The following is a 20,774-nucleotide window of genomic DNA, read 5'->3' on the forward strand; positions in this document are numbered from 1 at the left end:
ATGAAAAATTGATCACTAGTTTTAAAAAAAAAAGTTTGTGTTAAATAAAGATGAAAGAAAATATTTTTTTCTCTTGATTTAAAATGTTCCAATGTCCCAAAGTGTTTGGACGAGGGAGGTAGTGGACCTCCTGCTATTTTAATTGGGGACCCCCGGTTTAAGTGCTATGTCTAACCTAGAAACAGTTTTGTGTTTTTTAGGATCATGTTGAACCTGAAACTAGAAACTTCATTATGTTCAAACAATTTCATCTTCTCAATTATCTTGTTTAGGACAATAATAAATTGGTTGCTATGAGTAATAATAATGCTTTATTTTAAATAATGCTTTAAATCTTACTGACTCTTGAAATATGTATTGTGCCACTGTACTGAATTACATTAAAACTTTAATAAGCTGGTGCAATGAGAGATGAACTTTAGATTGTAACCTAACAATCCACGTTCGTCCCCCACCCTCTGCTACTCATCCTATCCACATACGTGCCCAGACACACCTCTCCCTTACTACTTATTAATGTTTTTTTAACAAAGACCCCAGAAACCACCGCTTCTCCTTCCCCAGCACATGAATCCCCACCTCCATCTCTTTGTTGATGGATGTACAAACACAGGCAGACGCCTATTCCACTAACTAAAAACGAGAGTAAAGACCAAGCAGTGATGTTCTGGGCGGTAAGCAAACGCCTTTAATATAGGGGTGTGTGTGGTGGAGATTTTTAAAGAGACTACATGTCCATCTGTAAAGCAGGGTTAAGGGGTACACCTACATTCGTCATCTATTAGGATATCAAGTGGAGTTGGCTGTCAGGTTCAGGGGGAAATGGGGCATGTTCTCATTCGCTGCTCAGCAGAAAAGTGACAGTGACCGTGAAAGGTGGCTTGACCTCTTGTCCTTTACTGTAGCAGGTCATCTGTCCTGAGGGAGTACAACACAGGAGCACAAAGACACAGTTAATGACTCTAAAATATAGAAGTGGATTCAGCATAGAGCCATACAGGTCCTTCTCAAAATATTAGCATATTGTGATAAAGTTCATTATTTTCCATAATGTCATGATGAAAATTTAACATTCATATATTTTAGATTCATTGCACACTAACTGAAATATTTCAGGTCTTTTATTGTCTTAATACGGAAGATTTTGGCATACAGCTCATGAAAACCCAAAATTCCTATCTCACAAAATTAGCATATTTCATCCGACCAATAAAAGAAAATTGTTTTTAATACAAAATTGTCAACCTTCAAATAATCATGTACAGTTATGCACTCAATACTTGGTCGGGAATCCTTTTGCAGAAATGACTGCTTCAATGCGGCGTGGCATGGAGGCAATCAGCCTGTGGCACTGCTGAGGTCTTATGGAGGCCCAGGATGCTTCGATAGCGGCCTTTAGCTCATCCAAAGGGTTGGGTCTTGAGTCTCTCAACGTTCTCTTCACAATATCCCACAGATTCTCTATGGGGTTCAGGTCAGGAGAGCTGGCAGGCCAATTGAGCACAGTGATACCATGGTCAGTAAACCATTTACCAGTGGTTTTGGCACTGTGAGCAGGTGCCAGGTCGTGCTGAAAAATGAAATCTTCATCTCCATAAAGCTTTTCAGCAGATAGAGGCATGAAGTGCTCCAAAATCTCCTGATAGCTAGCTGCATTGACCCTGCTCTTGATAAAACACAGTGGACCAACACCAGCAGCTGACACGGCACCCCAGACCAAGTGGGTACTTGACACTGGACTTCTGGCATTTTGGCATTTCCTTCTCCCCAGTCTTCCTCCAGACTCTGGCACCTTGATTTCCGAATGACATGCAGAATTTGCTTTCATCCGAAAAAAGTACTTTGGACCACTGAGCAACAGTCCAGTGCTGCTTCTCTGTAGCCCAGGTCAGGCGCTTCTTCCGCTGTTTCTGGTTCAAAAGTGGCTTGACCTGGGGAATGCGGCACCTGTAGCCCATTTCCTGCACACGCCTGTGCACGGTGGCTCTGGATGTTTCTACTCCAGACTCAGTCCACTGCTTCCGCAGGTCCCCCAAGGTCTGGAATCGACCCTTCTCCACAATCTTCCTCAGGGTCCGGTCACCTCTTCTTGTTGTGCAGCGTTTTCTGCCACACTTTTTCCTTCCCACAGACTTCCCACTGAGGTGCCTTGATACAGCACTCTGGGAACAGCCTATTCGTTCAGAAATTTATTTCTGTGTCTTACCCTCTTGCTTGAGGGTGTCAATAGTGGCCTTCTGGACAGCAGTCAGGTCGGCAGTCTTACCCATGATTGGGGTTTTGAGTGATGAACCAGGCTGGGAGTTTTAAAGGCCTCAGGAATCTTTTGCAGGTGTTTAGAGTTAACTCGTTGATTCAGATGATTAGGTTCATAGCTCGTTTAGAGACCCTTTTAATGATATGCTAATTTTGTGAGATAGGAATTTTGGGTTTTCATGAGCTGTATGCTAAAATAATCCGTATTAAGACAATAAAAGACCTGAAATATTTCAGTTAGTGTGCAATGAATCTAAAATATATGAATTTTAAATTTTCATCATGACATTATGGAAAATAATGAACTTTATCACAATATGCTAATATTTTGAGAAGGACCTGTATAACACATATGACGTTGGATTACTGGAGGGAAGCGATTTCCTCGGGCCTGCTGTTTGGTGTTTTTCACACATCAATGTGCCTGATGGGTTCACTGAAAATGTTCTGGCATATATCCTTCACTGCAACATTAATCAAAGATGGTACTCGCTATCCCTTTTTTTCTAGGTTAAACACCTTGGCTTGTCTAATCCTAATAACAAATTTTTTTGTGTTTCTTTGAGTCTGTTTAAATTTAGCTTAATTAGATTTACATAAATAATGCTGCCTCTACTGGCCACGTTGGTTTCCAACTAGACTATCACTACTTTAAAGACAAAGGTGTGAATATGAAAGGCATACCTGATGGTGGTAAGCGAAAAAAACAGAGTTAATAAAGTAGCTTTAGCACCTGCCAAATACAATGTCCTGCAGCTATAGTTCCTTACAAAAGTATTGTATTAATTATTAAATAAAGTCCATCTGTTTGTAATGTAATCTGAGTATAATCCAACTGTTCTATTAAGGCCTCAGAGGTTTGTTGGAGAACATCAGTGAGCATCTTGAAGACCAAGGAACACAACAGACAGGTCAGGGAGAAAGTTGTGGAGAGCTTGTCAGCTGGGCTAGCTTATAAAAAGATATTTTAAGCTTTGAACATCTCACAGAACTCTGTTCCATCCATTATCTGAAAATGAAAAGAATACGGGGCAACTGCAAACCTGTCCACCTAAACTGACGAGCAAGGACAGCATTAATCAGAGAAGTAGTCATGAGGCCCATGGTTCCTCTGTAGGAGTTGAAGAGATTCATATTTGAGAGGCAAGTATTAGTCTTTAGGATGAAACCCTTTGTTGATAAAAGTTATGAGAAGAAAACCATCACTGCAACACACCTTTTCCACCATAAAAACATGGTAGTGGCAGCATCATGATTTTGATGATGTTTTTCTTGGATCAGCTGCAGAGAGCAGCTGATCCGAGGTAATGAGAGGATATATGGAGTTATTCTGAAAGAAAATATGTTGTACATCCAAAGCTACAATGGAATGCTTTAGATCAAAGCATATTCATGTGTTAGAATGACCTAGTCAAAGTTTAGACCTTAATCCGATCTAGTATCAGTGACGAAATGATTCTTGATTTTCACAGACTCTGTCCTTCCAGTTTATTTTGCCATTAAAAATGCAAAAAAAGTGCACAGCTGGTAGAGCTTGGTACCAAACACATACCACACATACATATTTGGAGAAACAATTTTAAAACTGTATATCCATTTACTTTACACTTCACAATTATGCCCTACTTTGTGTTAATGTATCACATATAAGGCTTCTTTAAATCACTTTATGTCCCACCTTCTCCTCTGCCTTTTTGGGATCAATTTTATTCCTGATGCGTCATTTGTTTTCTCCTTTCATTTTCATTTATTTGTTTCTCATTCGTTGCCGTGTATCTTTCTTGCTCTTCTGTTCCATTGTCTTGCATGCTCTCACACACTCAAACATACTTATGTGCTCTCCTCACCCTCCCAGAAAACATCTTGTTCTCAGGCAGACTGGGTGGTCTCTTGGTGGTCAGGATTGGGAGGACATTGAAAAGGCCGAAGAAATCTGTATGTTTGAGCCAGAGAAAAACAATAGCCGGTGTCTAGAATGTGGTGTTTGTACGAGTGTTTTATCTTCCTATGTTTACATGTGTTACTATATATCATTAATGTTTCCTGCACAGAGAGATTGTTGAGTCTTTGATAAATTTTCCAGCAACCTTCTCTGAAAACTGCCCCGTGTGTGGGATGTGTATTTATAGCACTGCGCCTGAGATGTTTGGTATATGCGTTAAAGGAATCTGCATCATATTTCCTCGTTTGACTGTGGTTTTTTGGGGGCATAAAGATAGAGGAGAGAAAGTTAGGCCGAGATTGATACCAGGAGAGGATGGTGCAGAGGTGTGGGGAAGGAATAATGAGAGGCAGAGGAAGAAGAGGGAAAGAGGCGGGAGTCAGGAGGAGGATAAGGAGAGAAGGAGGAATGTGTGAATAGACCAAGGCAGACGTGTCAGAGAACAAATTGAAAATGCCAATTTCACTTTAGCCCCCACCAGTTCAGGTGCTTATAGCCCAGCCATGGCCTCTTATTCCGTGTGTAAATGAATGGTGTCCACAGAATAACACACAATCACCTCCCTCCATCCATCTTGGCCTTGCTATTTCTCCTTCACCCGGCTGCTGAAAAATCTGCTCTCTGCTCTTTTTCCCGTATTGCTGGATCAGACTTCTTCTCAACAGCTTCTCTTAAATTTCACCCCACCTCTCGACTTTCAGTAACACAGAACAAATATGTTCTTGTACATGACTCATTACTTGCTGCTTGTTGTTTTTTGTAGCACTCTTTGCTTACATATATTTGTTACAGACACAGTTTTTCCTTGATAATTTTATGAATATGGTCTATAAACCTACTGTACATAGTTTGACATGAACCACAACTTTCACTTAGGATTCTACTTGTGTAGTCCACCATTGCCTGAATAAATCAGAGGTAAAATGTGCTTGATGTCCCATTTTGGCAGGACTTCCTAATTTAAAATTAGAAACTAGACTTTTTATCTGTGCTACATGAAGACATGTTTCTTTATTCTTTTCCACCTTCGGGGCACACTTAATGCAAATCATCCAATCACAGAAGCAAAGAAAGAATTAATAAACTATTCACAAATTGTGAAATTGCTGTGTCCTTTCATTTTCTTATCTTGTCTATGCACATTTCATCACCACCTCCATCCCCTCACCACACACTTAAAACACATTTAAAATCACTATGACTACAGATGTTCAGATAAATCTCACGGTATCCAGCTGAAATGTGAGATATGGCTTAGTGGTAGCAAGTTGTAGCTGCATTCAATCTGTGAGGGCCCTGTAGCCTTAAGACAGGGGCTTTCACATTAGATTTTATCACCACTTCACCACAAGAGAAGAGGCCTTCTATCTCTGCCCCCTGAAGCTACTGAAGATGGTGACCATAGCAGAGGAGGGGAAAGCTATTGGTCACCTTCTGAGTGATGATATTAGGTCGAATCTAAGCTACTGCAGGCCACCATCCCCATGTCAGGGAATCTGTTGCGTATCACCACCTGTTCTATTATGTGCAGTGGCTGCCACATTTATTGGGAATATATTCATGTTTTGTTTTGGTTTTTTTTTGCAACAACGTTCTCTTTTTGCACTGAAAACTATTAGAAAATTAAACATTTAATCTGTGTACATTTATTAAGTTGACGAAGTAATTTTTAACACAGTCACCCTGAATGTACTTTGTGTAGCCCTTTTTTGTCAAAAAGGACCGCACTTAGTTGTCTTCTTCAACATTTTACAATACAGGTCCTTCTCAAAATATTAGCATATTGTGATAAAGTTCATTATTTTCCATAATGTCATGATGAAAATTTAACATTCATATATTTTAGATTCATTGCACACTAACTGAAATATTTCAGGTCTTTTATTGTCTTAATACGGATGATTTTGGCATACAGCTCATGAAAACCCAAAATTCCTATCTCACAAAATTAGCATATCATTAAAAGGGTCTCTAAACGAGCTATGAACCTAATCATCTGAATCAACGAGTTAACTCTAAACACCTGCAAAAGATTCCTGAGGCCTTTAAAACTCCCAGCCTGGTTCATTACTCAAAACCCCAATCATGGGTAAGACTGCCGAACTGACTGCTGTCCAGAAGGCCACTATTGACACCCTCAAGCAAGAGGGTAAGACACAGAAATAAATTTCTGAACGAATAGGCTGTTCCCAGAGTGCTGTATCAAGGCACTTCAGTGGGAAGTCTGTGGGAAGGAAAAAGTGTGGCAGAAAACGCTGCACAACGAGAAGAGGTGACCGGACCCTAAGGAAGATTGTGGAGAAGGGCCGATTCCAGACCTTGGGGGACCTGTGGAAGCAGTGAACTGAGTCTGGAGTAGAAACATCCAGAGCCACCGTGCACAGGCATGTGCAGGAAATGGGCTACAGGTGCCGCATTCCCCAGGTCAAGCCACTTTTGAACCACAAACAGCGGAAGAAGCGCCTGACCTGGGCTACAGAGAAGCAGCACTGGACTGTTGCTCAGTGGTCCAAAGTACTTTTTTTGGATGAAAGCAAATTCTGCATGTCATTTGGAAATCAAGGTGCCAGAGTCTGGAGGAAGACTGGGGAAAAAGAAATGCCAAAATGCCAGAAGTCCAGTGTCAAGTCAGTGATGGTCTGCTGCTGGTGTTGGTCCACTGTGTTTTATCAAGGGCAGGGTCAATGCAGCTAGCTATCAGGAGATTTTGGAGCACTTCATGCTTCCATCTGCTGAAAAGCTTTATGGAGATGAAGATTTCATTTTTCAGCACGACCTGGCACCTGCTCACAGTGCCAAAACCACTGGTAAATGGTTTACTGACCATGGTATCACTGTGCTCAATTGGCCTGCCAACTCTCCTGACCTGAACCCCATAGAGAATCTGTGGGATATTGTGAAGAGAACGTTGAGAGACTCAAGACCCAACACTCTGGATGAGCTAAAGGCCGCTGTCGAAGCATCCTGGGCCTCCATAAGACCTCAGCAGTGCCACAGGCTGATTGCCTCCATGCCACGCCGCATTGAAGCAGTCATTTCTGCAAAAGGATTCCCGACCAAGTATTGAGTGCATAACTGTACATGATTATTTGAAGGTTGGCGTTTTTTGTATTAAAAACACTTTTCTTTTATTGGTCGGATGAAATATGCTAATTTTGTGAGATAGGAATTTTGGGTTTTCATGAGCTGTATGCCACAATCATCCGTATTAAGACAATAAAAGACCTGAAATATTTCAGTTAGTGTGCAATGAATCTAAAATATATGAATGTTAAATTTTCATCATGACATTATGGAAAATAACAAACTTTATCACAATATGCTAATATTTTGAGAAGGACCTGTATATGGGCGAACAGAGAGAAGAGTTTTTAACCATACCTCCTTGGACAGTCAGGATTATCCAAACTCCTGGGTCCTGTTATCCTTTCTTCTCTTCTGTTAACGTCAGTGATTTTCTACAAGATGTAGGCCTTGGGCTTGAGAAGTAGAAATGGTACAGAAAATCACAATTAGTTGAAAAATGTCCAGGTTTATGTGGACAGTGTCAGAGATGACCATTGAGAGAGATTAATTTTGTGCATGGAGAGCCAGTTCTGTCCTGACTTACCATATGTTTTGCATGATTATTAGTGTGGCATTTTACAAGGAAGCAGATTTGATTCTTCAGATGAAATCACCTGGTATTTCAAAAGCGTAATCATGCCATGCCCTCAAATGAGGTTCCAAGGCCCTTTGAAAGAAAAAGGCCCACAGCATCATAGATTCTCCACTGTACTTAAGAGTGGTCTTGAGGTGATTTTCTGCACATTCCTCCTTTGTTTCACCCCAAACCCATCCAAAAGTGTTTGTGGCCAAAAAGCTCATTCCTGTTCTCATCTGATGAAAGCACACAGTTCAAGTTAACGTCCCTGTAGAGTTTAGAAAACTCTAGTCCAGGTTTGTGATGGGAGGATAGAAAAGTCCTTCTTTGGCATTAGTCCAAACAACAGGTTAGCATGTAGATGGTACCGAACGGTTGTTAGAGTAACTTGATGACCCCAACATAGCACTCTTTGCTGCAGTTCTACAACAGTATAGTTTTGGAGATTTATCATCTTTTTTTTTTTTATCCCCCTCACTGTTTCTGGTGGCAAGATAGGGGTCCTCCTCCAGTCTAGAGGTCAGCGGCTAATAGAAATGGACCTTAGTTTCTGGAAGTATACATTTTAGAAAAAGCTACAGTTACATCTTGCTTCAGGAGATTGTTAGCAGTGCCAATAAATGTGCCTGGCACTGTAGGAAGAGAGAAAGTGATAATGCTGCTTCTGCTTTCAGCACTACTTCTGGATGGCTTTTGTGAAGACAGTTTACCTCTGTGTGAATCACAAGAGAGGAGGTGTACCTTCTGAAGCTGCATTTTATTTGGTAGCGATAATTGTCATCATTTATTTGTTAGGAGGGGTCTCAAAGGAGCTCTTTTCTATGTCATCCCTTCAGTTCACACACCGCCATCAGATTACCGCTTCTGAGGCTTGTTGTCTCATTTAAAGCAAATCCATAAAACTGATTATGCCGACGAGGAGTCAATTACGTTTCAACTCTTATTAGTTCAGGATGCAAAAATGAAATTAGATGAGAATATTATTGTTGGAGATATATTAGGCTTTTCATTCATCACTGGGATGGAATGAGTCATGCAGTGATGGGGATCCCAATTTCTTAATCAACTCTGCGCTCTACCAGGGAGACGTAGATGTGCCATGTGTGAAAATCACAATATAACCTGTCTCTCATACTTCATTTTTATAGCTCTTTAACTGTGTGGGCGCCATAGCATATCACATTACTACCAGCTAGTAGCTGAACTCTGTTTCTTTTTCCCAATGTTCCTCTTACTTGTTCCTTCTTTTATTGGACTAATGCATGTTTTACTATTGTAAGAAGAAGTTTACATGAACAACTTGGTACTAATCTTGCTGTTCATTTTGTTTTTTCTTTCAGTATACTTATGAAGGCAGCGATATCAGTGACTTGCCGGTGGACCTGTCTGTAGTTTGGAATGGAAACTTTGTTATTGACAACCCCAACAACATTAAAGGTGAGTTAGAGGAATGTCATTTGCTTAAGACTCCATTTACACATTGTTAGAACATTGCATCTATGTGTAGCGACCATCAAGTTCCATTAATTTGGTCGCTTCTGGGTTTGGGCGGATCCAGGTTCCAACGCGCTTACAAACAATGTCCATACTGTCAAATATGTTGGGGAATGCTCCCATTTATTGAACGGCTTGCGAGGTTTGATTGCTTAATCCACTGGGCTCCAACACAACACAAGATCACCAAGAAAAGCTAGGTTTGGCCTACAGAGCGTTAAAAACCGTAGGACCTTCCCTCACCCAAACCTTTTGCCTTCTCACCTCTGCACCTATATAACTTTCACCCTACACCGCCACCAGTGGTAGAACGAAATATAGGTCAGTGTGTAAACTAGCGTGAAAATACCACCCAAAACAAACCAAATAAAATAAATCAAACTATAACCCAACACCAAGAACACAAATGGCTCCTACACTATGTTTATTCTCTGCTGTTCCTAACAGTTAATTACCATCTGTATGTTTCATGTTTTCGGCCACTTAGTCGGTCTGAACATGTGAGCAAATTGGATTTTCTTTTTTAGCACATTATGCAAAAATATATTAAAATCATCTTTTTCCTAAAACTGATATGATCTGTCAGTTAAAAGCATAGACTGGTATGAGATTCTCATGGTAAGCATGAACAAAAATACCCGTTTTTAACTGTATTTACGCAAACATTTAAATCAAAAACATACAACTTGATTAAATTACTTTTTACTTAAAAATAGAAAAGGAACAATAAATGTCTGAGTTCTTTCTAGGTACTACAGTTTCCTTTCACAAATCAGAAACATGCATTTTTTAGGTTAAATGGTCTTTCCAAATTGACCTTGTCCTGACCTTCTCTCTGTTGCCCTGTTATGGACAAGAGACTTGTCCAGGGTGTACCCCACCTCTCGACTAATGACCACTGGTGTCCCCCGTGCCCCTCAAGGTTAAGCAGATATAGACAATGGATGGTTCTGCTCCAGTAAACCCCTGCAGTCAGCTGTTTAACAAACATGATTCTGTTAGGAGGGATATGTGATACTCCTTTACTTTCCACACCAGCAATGTTTTTATTTTATATGACTGGCAGTATTTCTAAACAGCCAAGTTGATCTATCTTGCAAACGACAAGAAGGTGTAGTCAACTTTTTCAGCCAGCTCACAGGCAGTGTGCAGCAAAACGTGTGAGGGCGGCATTAAACACGTCAGCAGAAAACTCAGTCCAAGCGGCACTTTCTCTGGCAGCTCAAGAATGGCTTAATAAAAGATTTAAACAGTTTTGAAAGCGTAATTTTCTTAACTTTGTTGCACCTTGATACTTGCAACCTCATATTATGGTTTTGCTGTTATTTTACTGATTTTAGTAGAACTTTCTATCACATGGTTTTGATTCATTTGGACTGAGGCATCTGTAATAGTGGTAAAAACAAGGATGAGATATTTATGGATATTATGTATGCAATATAGAAATTTGCCAACAAATTCTATTTATTCCTCTTTTTTTCTTTGCTATTAACAGTGCCTATGACACTCTTTACATGATTTAGAACCATAGTCATAATTTGAAAAATTAGAATTATAGCTGCATAATATATCCAAATACAGTTTTACTTGATAGTTAAATCGGCATTAGCAATTTTAGTATGGCAAAGGACTTTAAAACGCTATATCTGTTGGCAGTTATATTTTAAATGTCATGAATCCATTGTTTGTATGCAAATGTTATTCATGGGTGGAATCCCACTGCAGTTGATGCTCACACATGATAAAATAGATGGTGAGAAAGATTAGTAAAGATGTCAGACAGGAAGAAGGGCGTGAGCAAAAGCACATTAATTAGCAATAATATTGCAATCACATTGCTGTAAAGGCCTCAGGTTTGTTGGCCTCCTTGCTCCGCCCACATGTTCTCTATGGGACTGAGATTGGGGCATTGTTGTGGCAAAAACGTTGTTGCCCTTAAGCCACTTTGAAAAATGTTTGGATGTATGCTTAGGAATGTTGCTTCAATATTTCCACATTATGTTCTTTCCTAATCTGCTTTGTGAAATACACCAAACCCTCCTGCTGCAAAACACCCACCCGCCATTATGTTTCCACCCTCCTACTTAAACTTTTGGGGGTTTTCTAAGTTTGCAAGCTTCTGCTTTGTCCTCCAAATGTAACAGTGGTTATCATGGTCCAATACTTTAATCTCAGCTTCATCAGACCACAAGACATGTCTCCAAATTTAAGGGTTCATCCCTGATTCCATTGCCAAATTGTTATCTTGCTTTTAATGCTGCTTTCAAGGTAATGGCTTGTTCTGGAATTTAGCAAATAGAAATAATTTTGGTAATCCTAAGTGACCCCTTCCGAAACAGGAAGGGTTTTGTGTTATTTAATGTCAGACAGTGATGGGAAAAAACACTATGGATATTATTATACAATGTATGGAAATGCCTGGTTATTGGATCTTCAATATTTATGTGAATTCAATATACATGGAATGTATATAACCCCATATTACCCTCCAAATAAAGAGCCATGCGGGTAGTGATTAAAATCATACATGCTCAATGCACCACTGTGGGACAAGACAATGAGATCATCGTCTGTTGGACATAATTACTGGTATAACACTCTTCATAGTGCTGTCTTTATTATTGTGGCTTATACAGCACAACAGGGGGACTATAACATTATTCCCCTGCTGTGAGCTAAAATAACCTCATCACCAGTGTTCGATATGGCCTGTGGATGTACACAGTGTGGATGTACGCGCTCTCACAGGGAGTGTCATTGTCTGGTTCTCGTTGTTACTCTTTGATGGTTGCAGACACAGCTAGAAGCAGACGGATTCTGTCTTGACATATTCTATATATGTAGCCGTTTCATCTTAAACAATGGTAAAGCAGTGATTGCTGCCATTTGTTAGTAATATAACATACATACATATATATATATATATATATATATATATATATATATGTATATGTATATATATATATATATATATATGTATATATATATATGTATATGTATATATATATATGTATATATATATATGTATATATGTATATATGTATATATATATGTATATATGTATATATGTATATATATATGTATATATGTATATATGTATATATATATATGTATATATATATATATGTATATATGTATATATATATATATATATGTATATATGACTTCATGTATTGATCATCCCCTGTTGTCTAAATGTACCAAGCAAGCTGCTGTTGTCTCACATTTCATTTTTCTAGAGCTGCCGAGCTGCATCTGATGTCATACGAGTGTGTCTGTAACAAATAACACATTGAGACAGTATCAGCATCAGGCATCGGTGGCTCTGCCTTGTGTTATCGCTAATATGAATCTCCTGAGTGCATCTACTGGACAAAGATGTCCCCCGACCATCAGGGTTAACATCTGGTGGAGTGTTAGCAATGCTTCTCCATCATAAATATGGTTAGGTTAATGTAATTACAGGGAAATCGTTTAGCTGCCAGTAATTGGTACAGGTTTTTTTACAGCTGCTCTTTGACCAGTGGGATTTGGAGTTAAAACTGGAAATAGGAGGAAGTTGTCTTTGAGTGAACGAGCCTTGACTTTGTCTTACCAAACACATTTGTGTTGTTAAATTAGAAACGTGAATGCAGTCTATGTCAAAATAAGAAAGTTTTGTTGTTTATCTTTGTTAGTTTGGCTTATGATAATTAGAAGAAATTGTCGACAATGTATTATCTTCCCTAATAATGTAAAAACACTTAAATCGCAGTTGTTACTGTTCTTCTCATCTGCAGCTCACCTGTATAAGTGTTTTGCACTAAGAGACAGCTGCGGCATGTGTTTGAAGGCCAACCCCAAGTTCGAGTGTGGCTGGTGCGTAGGAGAGAAGAAGTGCTCCCTCAGACAGGAGTGCACTCCCCCAGAGAGCATCTGGATGCACGCTACAACTGGAAACAGCCGCTGTGCACACCCAAAGATCACAAAGGTAAGCCCTAATTTCAGTAATACATAAAAAGATGTTGCAAGGGTACATATAAAAGATTAATTATATCACAGACAAACATGGTGTTCATGCTTTACATGCAGTCACATACCTCATAAAACATTAAACGTTTGACAAATTTTAAAAAGAAAATAGATATTTTCTTGTCTTTCTTTCTTGTCTTTTCGTCAAACATTTTTCTTGCAATGACAATAATAAGAGAGAAAGAGAGACTGACTGACGTTTTAAACACACTTTGTCATTTAATGGTTTTCTTTATATTCATGACTATTTACATTGTACTTAGATGAACACCTATGGAATTATGTAGCAAACGAAAAATTGCAAAATAACTTTAAATATGTTTTATATTTTAGATTTCTTAAAGTAGCCGCCCTTTGCTGTAATGACTGAAATATTGACCTTTGACCGTCTCTCAATGAACCTCTGGGAAGTTCTTTCAAGGCTCTTTGGAAAACCATTTCAGGTGACCACCTCATGAAGCTCATGTAGAAAATACATTATTTTGAACAATCTAAAATATAAAAATGTTATTTCACACTTTTGTTTTTACTGTATAATTCTGTGTTCATTCACAGTTTTGTTGTTTTTGGTTAGAATCTACAAAACAAATAGTCATGAAAATAAAGAGACCCACTAAGTGAGAAAGTGTGTCTAAAACTATATTTAGTTATAGATATCTATATACCATTCCTTTGACTTTGACTCAGACAGAACTTTTAATTTCTTAATATTCACCCAATCCTTGGTATCTTTACTTGTATGTTTTGAGCCATTATCCTGTTTCAGGGTCCAATTCTGCTTCGGCTAAACTGTTTCTTACAGATAGTCAGATTTTCCTCAATTACTCTCTTATACACGGCAGAATTCATGGTGGATTCAGCGATGGTCAGCTGGCTTGGTCCAGTTGCAATAAAGCATTGTCAAACCATGAAACTTCCACCCCCACGGCTCAGTGTCCATTTGGGAAACCCTGGCTCCAAAAGCTCATTTTGTGTCAAAAAATTGGGGTTTTCAAACAAATGATTTGCTTTAAAAAGAAAAACAACATAATAATGTTTGTGTTATACTTACTTTATACTACACCATTTTTTTACACCAGGTTTTCTGGCCCTCAAATCTAAAGAGTTTGCCCCTTTAATGGAAAGAAATGTGTAGTCTCTCCTTGTGCTATGTTGTTGTTGGCCTTGGCTAATGAAAGGAACATCATACATCACAGGAGGCAAATCAGCACACAAGGGAAAAAACTTAGATATAGGGTTCTGTGTATTATGTCCCACTGTGGGTGGTATGCTTGTGTGCACTTTTTCATACATGCACATGATAGGCTGAGGGAGCTGAGCCATCTACACACCGCAATGTAACCATCTGTTACCATCAGCAACCATGGCAGTGGTCCTCGTCTGGCTGTGACCTGGGTCACTATGCCCACAGTGCTCACCACTGGTATGGACACACACACAGCCCAGCATGAAACTTACTCAATGGTCTGTGAGACATGTCTTGACATTCAGCCCTTTCAGCTACTGTCAGTTTTCCCTTTTTTTCTTGAGCTACAAAATCATTACCTTAGCTGAGATAATTCATGTATGTATATGATGCATGTATGTGTGTGTGTGTGTGTGTGTATATATATATATATATATATATATATATATATATATATATATATAAATCCCTGAACTAATGCTCCTTCTCCCTTCATGCTCACTTTAGTTATCTCTTAGAAACAAGCATACAGAGACATTGGGCTGTGTGTGTAGGAGAGAGGTGAGGGGGTGGTTGCATGCAGTCATTTGCTCCTCTATGCATACGTAGGGCTAAATTCTACCCTCCGGGCAAGATGTTGGTGGCAGTCAAAAAGCTGGCAGAGAAACGCTTCAGAATCAACGGGAGAGGATGCTGCTGGTTCCAGAGGGCAGGAAGAGAGACAACAATAAAAAAAACAGAGCTGGGGGAGACATTGGAAGGAGGCATTATTAATTGCGAGCTCCACCAGCGTCCTCACCTCTTTTCTCCACCTATGACATTTACTATCCGACATTTAATGCCAAATGAACCCCCGCAGATGAAAATCTCTTTTCTTTGATTTGCCATTTTATTCTTTCGCCCAAAGAGCATCACATCAGCCACACGAACTAAATATAGTTCTGCTTCCTACCAGTCACCCCGTCAGTCCATATTTCCCATTGTTAGTCTCCTTATTTGTTTCTAGCAACTGAGCTTGGTGTTACAACATGCAATCTGCCTTGTGGCCTCTAATTTCACTTGGGCTGGAGGTGTATGTGTCCAGGCAGGAAGGAAACACCACAGAACATAGTATACATGTTGACACAGTTGGCCAGAGACTTCAGAACGGCACGTGGTTAACCTGTTTGTTGTGCAACTGCCCATTTGAAATGGTTTGTTTGTGGTCACTTAGGCACCGTTTCCATAACAGCTCTGGCACCTGATCAGCAGTTAATGTTAGGAGTTAAATTGTGATTTTAGAAATGGCAAAATTAGGACCTTAAGCTGCTCAATTTCTGACTTCATTTTGTGATCCTTCACTGGCCTGACGATGTCCATCCAGCAATTACCAGATTTGTGTGTTGATGTACATGTTCACATACAGTAAATATTTCACATTTTCACGCTCTGACTACAGTTTACAAAGTATTTTATTGGCATTTTATGTTTTAGACTGGCATTAAGTAATGCATAATTAGGAAGAAGGATGCATGGTTATCAATATTTTTACAAATATAAAGTTGAAGAATGGGTGTGAATTTCTATTCAGTTCTCTTTACTCTGATACTAAAATAATGCGATCCATTGCAACAAATTGCCTTCAAACTTGTCCTAATTAGTAAATAGAGTCCATTTTTTGTAATTCAATTTAATCTTAAATCCAGCTATTCTGTGAAGACCCCAGAGGCTACTGAACAAATAGCATCAGGTGAACCAAAGTACCCAGCAGATAGGTCAGGGATAAAGCTGTGGAGAAGTTTAAAGCAGGGTTGGGTGATAAAACAATGTCCCAGGCTTTGTAAATCTTGTAAAGCACTGTTTAGTCCACCATGATGAAAATGGAAAATGTAAATCAACTAAAACATGGCTGTCCAGCTAATCTGACAAGCAGGGCAAGGAGAGCATTTATCACTGAGGCGGGAGAATCTGTTGACAGGTCACCAGTTAGTAGTGGACTCTACATATCTGGCCTCAAATATATATTCATGTGTTAGAATAGCCCAGTTACGGTCTAGACCTAAATCCAATGGAGAATCTGTGATAAGACTTGAAAATTGCTCTACACAAACACTCTTTGTCCTATTTGTGTGAGCTTAAAGTTTTATTCGCAAGGAAGAATGGGTAAAAATGTCAGTGTTGACATGCCCCAAAAGAGGTGGTCCTACAAAGTACTGACTCAAGCAGCTGAATACACCACACTTCAGACTTTCTATTTTATTCAAGGAAAAATTTAAATCCATGTATCCCTTTTCTTCCACACTACCTTGTGTGGGTCTATCACATAAGATCCTAATAGAATGCATAGAAGTGTTTAAGTGATAAAAAATGTTCAATACATTTGCAAGGCACTGTAAGTCTTGAGTCTCTTACATTTAGAACGGCAAATTAATCTCCAGCTTGGTTGACCTGTATAGTCCTCAAGATCACGTTCAAAGTCACACAGAGTGAAGCACACACACACACACACACACACACACACACACACACAGTGTCTCTGTGTCCCAGTATAAAGCAAAAACGTCCCTTTACTGGTCCTGGATGCTACCTGGCCCACCATCATCCATCATCTCCTGCTTGCAGTCTCCTTTGGGACAGAAAGAGCATCACAGTAAGCCCTCAGAAACCAATTAAAACGGAGCCGGCCTTGCCAGTGTGGGGGCGGTAATGGTGCATTTTTAGTTCTTCCGCATGTACAGTAGCACAGTTGTGTGCTGTCGAGTTTGTTTTTTGCATTTTGTCAGCTTTTGAATATAAGGAAGTGGATTACATAAATCATTGGCTTTTCCTGTGGAGAAGTGAAAATGTCATTTATGTGCTTATAAAAGGCGAATGCTCTCTCTACTGTCTGCTATTAAGCTCCAAGACTTTCTGCAGCAGCTTTCTCATGTCCAGCTCAGCTAATTCTTTTCCTCTCTGCATCTTTAGCATCTCAAATTTTCCTTTTTCCCCCTATTCCAATTGCTCTAAATGTCCCATCCTCTTCCGTCATTTTCCCGTCTGTCAACACAGAGATAGATTCTGCTCCTTTTACAAGCCTTTATCGACCGGGCCACTTTGATTTGCTGATCGAGTTTTAGTGCTGAACAATGGGCCTCATTGTTACTGCACAAACAGACATAAAAAGGGCCGGTTTAAATGCTTGCAATTCCTGTTCATAAAGGAACAATTACGGCATGATGGCAGTTGTTTACTTTTTTATGAGTCCTTCTTTGTCCCTGGAGTTGAGCTAGAATGTTATAATTGGCCCTGAATGGGTTTTGACTTCTGACACTGAATGTTCTTCACACATCTTTATTGCTTATCTTATTAATAATTAATTTAGCCATTGTGATGGGACAAGTTGAGGAGTCATGGGAATTATTTAAAAAATAGGGTTTTTATTTTGACTCAAAAAGGAGCGTGTCCCTGGGTTTATGGGCACAAATTCCAGTCATAAATATTTTGTGCTTCTAAACCAGACTGTGTAGTCATGAACTGGATTTTGTTAAAAAAAACAAAAAACACTGGGAATTTCAGCTTTGTGCATGTGTAGATAGGAATGCATCTATATTCATTAGATCTTGGAGGCTGACCTTGGAAACATACATCTTGGGCCTCCCCCTTTCGCCAGCTAGCTGTCAACAACAATGGTAGACCTTCTCCTATCTATATCAGAAGGGATGAGACAGCTGAGCTGGTGAGGAGCTTCAAGTACCTAGAAAATGTTTGCATAAAAATATTTTGTTGTGTGCAATGCTATTATGTGTATTCTATTTGATCATCTGAGTAGCATTATCCTCTTCCAAAATCCTTATATTGAGATACAGAACAATATGTTATCTTAGACGGAAGCAGGACAAGTTTATTTCTATAGAAAAATTCTTCGTACTTGCACTCATAAAATGTATAAGAAATCAATTAAACAACTGGAACCAGGTAACCAAAAGATGACATTTTGTTGACAGGATTGCTCTAGCCTATTTTGAAAGTGCAAAACCTGCCTTCCTAAAACCACCTGATAGAAGAAGATAAGAGTTACTGATATCATATAAAATCCACTTTAAGCACAATGAACCACCCCATTGCATAAAGATAAATTACACAAAATAGCAATCTTATGAAGATCTTTTTATGCGGAATACCTATTAAATGTAGTTGACAAACTGAATGGCATTTAAATGTATTTTTCTTAAATATGCTCTAACCTGTCCCATCTTATATTAAAGGTATTGATGTTTTTTTTTCTTCAATAAAGGAAAACAATTAACTTACCAAAGAGTCACAGGAATGACCCAGGTCCTCCATGCTGGAGGGAAATAGACCAAGGCCCTCTTGATTTTCATTTTCCTGTTAAGTAAAACAATTTTAAATGATTTGCAGATTTCCCTAGGGCTGAATCACACACTGTCCTATTTAAGAAAGGTTCTCTCTAGAAGTACACTTTATTTCTCTTAGAATTGGTTTTAAGATTTAGCTTTTAGTTTTTAAATATCTGAACGGTCTGGCACCTCTACCTCAACAAGCTTTGACATCCACACATCCCCAGTAGAACTCTAAACTCTCAAGACCAACAGCTCAAAGTCCAGATGCCGCCTGGACCCGGAGCTGTCCAGGCAACATCTGGACAGCTCAGAGTCCAGTCTCCCCTGGACTCGTGACCAATTCAATTCAATTCAAAAATACTTTATTAATCCCAAAGGGAAATTAAATGTTGTTATAGCTCATATTATGAAGGTCTCCTCAAAGAGCCATTGTAGATGCTGATGGCTGTGGGCAGGAAGGATCTCCTGTAGCGCTCCGTCTTACAGTAGATCTGAATAAGCCTCTGACTGAAGACACTGTTGTTGTAGGACAGTCTCATGAACAGGATGCTCAGGGTTCTCCATAATGTTCTTCATTTTATGAAGAATCCGTCTTTCCACAATGATCTCCAGAGGTTCCAGAGGAGTCCCCAGAACAGAGCCAGCCTTTTTTATCAGCTTGTTGAGCTTTTTTAAGTCCCTGGCTCTGATGCTGCTTCCCCAGGAGCTGATGGCAGTGACCAGGGGGGATGAAGCTTTTTCAGCCGCAGCTCCTAGGTTCTGGAACAGTCTCCCTCTTCCTGTGAGGTCTGCTTGTAACTTTAAATGATTATAAATCTCTTTTAAAAACTCATCTTTTTAACCTTTAATTCCAGAGAGCATGAGCAATACACCAGTCTTTGTTGTTGTTTATTGCTGATTTCTTTGCCTATATTGTTAACCTTTTTGTTATTGTTTGTGGTTTTTTATTGTTTTATTAAATCTTTTTTCTATTTTCTCTGTTATTCACCCGTACAGCACTTTGGTTTGTGAAGCGCTTTATAAATATTAAAATGATGATGATGACTGTGGCTAATTGTCAACTGCTTGAATGTTACCATGACAACACAGATGATCCACAATTTTAGCATAGCATACTTTAAGATAAATAACATAATAAAAAAGTAACATAATTAAAAAGTACCAAAACACATTTGACAAACGGTAAACAAAATATCAACAGACTTTGCGTACTGTATTCCAGTTGCTATAGGTGCATTTTGGCATGACAAAGTACTCCTTAGTGTCATTCCTTAAAGTGACAGGGTTGACGTAACCTCAGAGCAATCAGTTCTGTTACCAACACGAGATCTTATCAAGACTATTTTTATATCAGAAGACATTATTCTCCATGGTGGTGATTTTTAAGCAGACTGAACTGACCACAGAAGGGAATATTTGAACATGTGTGACGTGAGGAGCGATGCTGTGATCCCTGTTTAAGCTAGCTTTTATCAAGACTGTTAACATGGAATGCTCTGCTTCAAATGGAAGCAGCTTGTCTGATCTGCACCTCACATAATGACAGGGTATAGTAACCGTACGTGAATTTTAAAAATATTTATCTGGACAATGATCTTGTTATTGTTCCACTAAACCATTAAGTAATGCCTACCTGAGCCGCAGTTGCGCTGGTGCCATACTCCATCTTTAAAATCCAGTGTCCCTCCAGGACCTACCGCTCAGTAAAAAGCCTCCACTACAGCCAAACTCATCTGTTCTCTGATTGGATTGTTAAATTTGTGATTGACATGACACTGACCAATCGGCTGAGAGAATAAATTTCTGGTTAAAATTCGTACTTGCAAGTTGAAACTGACACGCAAGTTGGGGAACTTGAGCACAGATTTTTACACGTAGTTTTTAACTTTGTATCTGTAAACAGACCTTACAAAAGAACAT

At 39.2% G+C, this 20,774-nt stretch overlaps 1 protein-coding gene and 1 long non-coding RNA gene across 5 annotated transcripts in view; one reads left to right on the top strand and one right to left on the bottom strand.

Moving 5' to 3' along the window:
- The window catches only part of LOC124856168 (plexin-A1-like), a 271,437-nt gene that overhangs the window by 185,660 nt on the left and 65,003 nt on the right, over positions 1-20,774 (top strand). For all 4 annotated transcript variants that reach the window (XM_047346402.1, XM_047346404.1, XM_047346403.1 and 1 more), the window contains exons 11-12: positions 9,182-9,278; positions 13,115-13,305. In XM_047346402.1, the coding sequence (XP_047202358.1) occupies positions 9,182-9,278; positions 13,115-13,305 (288 nt within the window). The remainder of the gene's footprint in view (positions 1-9,181; positions 9,279-13,114; positions 13,306-20,774) is intronic.
- Positions 683-20,572, bottom strand: LOC124856170. Its single transcript, XR_007035268.1, has 4 exons — positions 20,488-20,572; positions 18,805-18,879; positions 7,580-7,677; positions 683-918 (listed from the first exon to the last, which is right to left on the bottom strand). It is a non-coding gene; the product is annotated as an uncharacterized LOC124856170 (long non-coding RNA).

Source organism: Girardinichthys multiradiatus, chromosome 20 (assembly GCF_021462225.1).
Source record: "Girardinichthys multiradiatus isolate DD_20200921_A chromosome 20, DD_fGirMul_XY1, whole genome shotgun sequence".
Taxonomy (NCBI): Eukaryota; Metazoa; Chordata; class Actinopteri; order Cyprinodontiformes; family Goodeidae; genus Girardinichthys; species Girardinichthys multiradiatus.